The 5,409-nt window shown below is 36.2% G+C and overlaps 1 protein-coding gene across 1 annotated transcript; it reads right to left on the bottom strand.

Annotated features, from left to right (window-relative positions):
* Positions 1,533 to 2,972, bottom strand: LOC109846048. The gene has a single exon (XM_020415272.1). The coding sequence runs from the start codon at positions 2,970 to 2,972 to the stop codon at positions 1,533 to 1,535; it is 1,440 nt and encodes a 479-aa protein (XP_020270861.1).

Raw genomic sequence — 5,409 nt, 5'->3', positions numbered from 1 at the left:
TAGAACAACAAAAACCAAAGCGGAAAACAGTACGCTAACAAAATGACAAAAAAAACGTACAATGGGAAATCTAACAAAATCAACATGCAGATTCACTACTAAAACATGATAATCATAAGAATCCATAAATCAAACGGGTAACGAGATCATGCACCTAGTGATCAGAATAATCATCCAACACTACAACACCTGAAATCTACCATAGCGGTCAAAAAACGCTATGGTATTATTTCATAGCGTTTTAATCAACGCTGTGTTAGAACCCGCTATGGCAGCAAGCCCAGAGCCTTAACATGTCACAATATTTCTGCTGTTCTAAATGATTTTCCAAATGATTTTAGAAAAGGTGGAGACAAAAAAAGAAAAAGGAATAATAATGAGAATGATGGTGATGATGATGAGGATGAGGATGACACAAGCGCCATTGACAAAAAAAGAAAATGGATTGTTGTCTATGATTCCAACACAGAAAATTGGCCTTAACAGTGCTGTTGGTTTTGGGTGTTCACGAGGAAGAGGAGAGGGAAAGGGAAGGAGGGACATGGAACTGACCTCACAAATTACGGCAGGGAGATCCAATAAATACATGATGTGCAGTGAAAGCGCATATGTGCTCGATACTCTCAAACTATAATTGACTTAGTTATGTACTTATATTCAATACCAAAGTGTGTGATATGGTATCAAATTGGAGATCTACATGATACTAATTTTGAATAAAGAACAGACCTCTAACAGCACAGTAAAAGGTGGCAAATGAATGGTTCACCAACACAAAAAATAAAATCACGTTTTTGAAGTCCTCAAGAACACATGATTATATATGCAGATGTTTTAGGCCATGTAGCTTATTGTCAACAGGACAGGTTGTCCATTTGAACAAAACTCAAAGAAAAAATGCTCTCCTGTTTAATTTCTGAGTATATGAGCCAGAATAAATAAGTTGACTTGGTTGAATTATCGCTTTTCTAGGCTCTTTCGGTAACAATCCTCTTATAGCAACAGCCAACAATTGCTGCATTAGGACATGATAATCATGAGATTTAAGCCCCATAATCTTACAATCCTCCAATGTTATGCAGTTCCCGATATTTGAGCAATAACCATCAGGCCCTTTGAAGTCATATATCCTCTTGCAAAATCTTTTTTTTTTCAGACCTTGAAAATGTATGTGGTGCTGGTGGAAGGTACAATCTGCTTCCCCGCTGTTCTGGATGCAAGTCTTTCCTAATTCCAATATCTTCCAAGTCCTTACGAGCATTTATCCCATCTTTTGTTTTCCCACTTTGCAACATAGTGCTTATTATGCTCTCACAAATGTTTTTCTCTATGTGCATCACGTCTAAATTATGACGTAATACAAGTTCCTGTAAATAAAAAAATAAAGAAATACATTAAGCAATTATAAAGCTAAAACAAAATATATAAAAAATATGAAAAAAAGAAAAAACAGAACACTAACCTTCCAGTATGGTAAAGAAAAAAAGATAGATCTTTTCTTCCACCTAGTAAGCTCATTCTGATTATCAATGTCACTTGTGATTCCACCTAGTAAGCTCATTCTGATTATCAATGTCACTTGTGTCATCCTCATCCTCATCATCATCACCATCATTCTCATTATTATTCCTTTTTCTTTTTTTGTCTCCACCTTTTCCAAAATCATTTGGAAAATCATTTAGAACAGCAGAAATATTATGACCTGTTAAGGCTCTGGGCTTGCTGCCATGTTCTACACTATTATCAAACCATGATTTCTTTCTTCGGTATGGATGTGAGGGTTTCAGAAATTTCCTGTGACCCATGTATGAAAACTTCTTGCTGAAGCGTAACCATCTATGATGTGTATTTTTCCCACATATAGGGCATGCTTTTCTTCCTTTTGTAGAACAGCCAGCAAGATTTCCATATGTTGGAAAGTCATTTATAGTCCACATCAACATTGTCTTCAAATTGAAAGTTGATTTGCTAAATGCATCATAAGCCTCAACCCCATTCTCCCACAACAATTGCAAATCATCTACAAGTGGTTGCAAATAGATATCTATGTCGTTTCCCGGTTGCTTTGGACCAGGAATCAGCAATGTTAGCATAATATTATCTTTCTTCATGCACAACATAGGAGGCAAATTATAATTCACAAGCATTACCGGCCAACAACTATATTTAGAGCTTAAGATGGAGAACGAGTTGAAACCATCAGTAGAAAGTCCAAGTCTGAGATTGCGTGGATCAGCTGCAAATGAGGGCCATTTATCATTAACCAGGTCCCAAGCTAAAGAATCAACAGGGTGACGCATTTTCCCGTATGTGCTTTTGTTATCAAAATGCCATCTCAAATCTTTAGCCATTTGTGAAGACCTGAACATCCTTTTAAATCTAGGAATAATAGGAAAATATCTCAAAACCTTAACTGGAACGCCTTTTCTGATTTCTTTACTACGCTTATTTATCTTCCATCTTGAAGCACCACATGTTGGACAGTTGTCCAGTTCCTCATACTTCTTTCTAAAGAGACAGCAATCATTCACACAAGCGTGAATCTTTTCATACCCCATGTCAAATATCTTGAGGAAGCTTTTAATCGAGGCGGCTGAATCTAGCAAAACATTGTCCTTTGGCAACATACGTTTAATGATACCTAACAACTCATTGAAATGTTTACTTGATAATCCACTCTTGCCTTTGAGTCCATACAAATCTACAATGGCTGACAACTTTGTGTAACTTTCGCAGCCTGGATACAAAGGAGTTTGTGCTTCTTCTAGTCTCCTTATGAACTCGTCACCATGTCCATGTTCAGAAGGTTCATTAATAGGTATAGGCTGAACAAGTTCTTCATCTATAAAGTAGGCAGCTTGGAATAAGTTATATGTCTCGTCCTTAGTGGCTTCATTATCAAGCTTCTCACCACTTTCTTGTTTCTCTCCATGCTTATTCCAATGTGATTTCATTCGGTACGAAAGATCCATCCCCTTTGTAACCAAGTGTTCAAAATTTGTACTTCCATCTTGATGGCTCATATTACGACATTCCGTGCAAGGGCAGAACATCCTTGTAGGAAATCCCAAATTCTTTTCAGCTGTCTTTACAAATTGTAATGCTTTTTGTTGGTACTCGAGGGTGGATCTATTATTTTTAAAGAAAAGGAGAAAGAACAAAATACATTCCAGATCTAGTTAAATTACTACAATTTTACAAGTATTGGTGAACCAACAGATTAAGATATGATTCTTACCCGTGGAGCCACACCCACTCTTTTTCCTTCATCTTTTCAATGAAGATTTATGCAAGCAATGTCTAACATATGAAAACAAAAATAAACTAATGTCAACATATGAAAACAAAAATAAACAAAAATAAACTGGATGATATAAGGTATGAAGTCCTTTTTGCATGACAACTAACTGGTGGTTTCCATTTATTCTTGCTGACCTACTAGTAGTGTTCTCTCATGTTGAATGTTCAAGACGTGGAAGTCTGTTGTTGTTCCAATTAAATTGGAAAGTATGCATGGGGAATGGTTTGAGGATTTGGTAACTGATTTAGTTTTCTCTTACACTGGTGTTAGTTTTCTCTTGCACTGGATGATATAGTGTATAAAGTCCCTTTTGTATACCATTACAAAGTTAAATTTTATATCTCTATAAGCTTGCATGGCTTGTTGATTGTCTCATAGTAACAGAAAAACAAAATTAAACTAAACCCAGCCTAAAATCCTAAACCCATTCTCATTATCATACCAAGTATACCATTCGAATGAAACATATAATAAACTTAAATCCTAAACCCAGACTAAAATTGAACACCATAAACAAACTAATACACAATTATCATTCAAATACCTAACAGTAAAACAAAATTAAACTCTTACCCAGTTATCAAATTAAACTCAACAAGAATTTCAAAAGGAATTTCAAAGGAATACTGTTCTTCAGATTTCTCCCTGATCTGCAAGTGCTCTGCATCACAAATAAACCAAAAATTCATCAAAACTAATCTCACAAAATAACTACCCAAAAATGACATCAAAAATCAAAAGAAAAGGGTTTTCAGATTCTCTTAAACCTTTCAGATTCTCAAATTAATCCCACGGATCTTCAAATTAATCCCACGGATCTTCATATGGTCTGGCATAATCAATAGCACGCTGGCATAATCTATTAAAAAATCTAGATAATCTAGTTGCATCAGGTTTCCAGCTTCATTAGCAACATACATCTTAAAGGGAATCTAGATGCCTATATATGAAGAGAAAAGGTAGGGATGCGGAGCTCAAAATGGACTCAGGTGCACTTTTACTTTTTTACTTTATTTATTTTACAAGCAATGTTAAAGCAATGTATTGACAGCTACATCAAGTTTGCGTTTGGAAATCAACCTTAGGTCTAGATATATATAAATCAGATTATATATGCTAACGTTGAGCTTTATTAGGACTTAACGATCACAAAGTGAAATCAGGCAAGAAAAATTAAGATTTCTACAAATTAACCTACATCACCCCTAGAAAAATACCAAACGCCTATGACTATGATGCGTTTCCCTTGACATGATAACCAGCAAGGACCACGATTTCAAGACTGTAGGAGTTATTGTGTGTGATGTCAATCATAGTTGATTGTCTATTTATACAATTTCAATCAGATGCATCACAAATAAACCACAAATTCATCAAAACTAATCTCACAAAATAACTACCCAAAAATGACATCAAAAATCAAAAGAAAAGGGTTTTTAGATTCTCTTAAACCTTTCAGATTCTCAAATTAATCCCACGGATCTTCAAAAGAAAAGGGTTTCGGAGGTGGACGAGAGACGAGGAAAGGCTCCGGCGGTTCACGAGAGACGAGGAGGGGCTCCGGCGGTGGACGAGAGACGAGGAGCCGAGGAGGGGTCTGTCTCTGGTGATCAAAGAAGAAGAGGGTCGGGTTTGGAGGCGGCAACGGCGGCGAGATGCTGCGACAGCCAGTCGGAGGCGACACCGGCGACGACTCCGAGGCGGCAGCGATGAGTCGGAGGGCTATTAGGGTTTGGGTGAAAGAAAAGGAACGGGAACTAATTATTCGTGTGGGTTTTAGAAAAATAAAAGGAAACAAAAATATAACACCAATCTCTCCCTCGTTTTCAATGCGCGGGTTTATTTTTCAGTCTCCCGCTTAAGATATCAACGCGGCTTAACAAAAAAAATGTGATCAATTATTTATAGCGTTTAAAATTTTTCAAACGCTATTAAAAAATAAGTCACATACAATTTATAGCACTTATAACATAAACGCTATCATTCAACGCTATAAAAAAACAGTTTTGTTGTAGTGCAAGTCACAAGGTCATACAACTAGATGAAATTAATACTTAAAAATCTACAACTCGAAACATAGTACATCGAGCAAAATAATCCAAATAAGG

Source organism: Asparagus officinalis, chromosome 6 (genome assembly GCF_001876935.1).
Source record: "Asparagus officinalis chromosome 6, Aspof.V1, whole genome shotgun sequence".
NCBI classification, from domain to species: domain Eukaryota; kingdom Viridiplantae; phylum Streptophyta; class Magnoliopsida; order Asparagales; family Asparagaceae; genus Asparagus; species Asparagus officinalis.
This window is presented reverse-complemented; position numbering and strand designations above follow the sequence as displayed.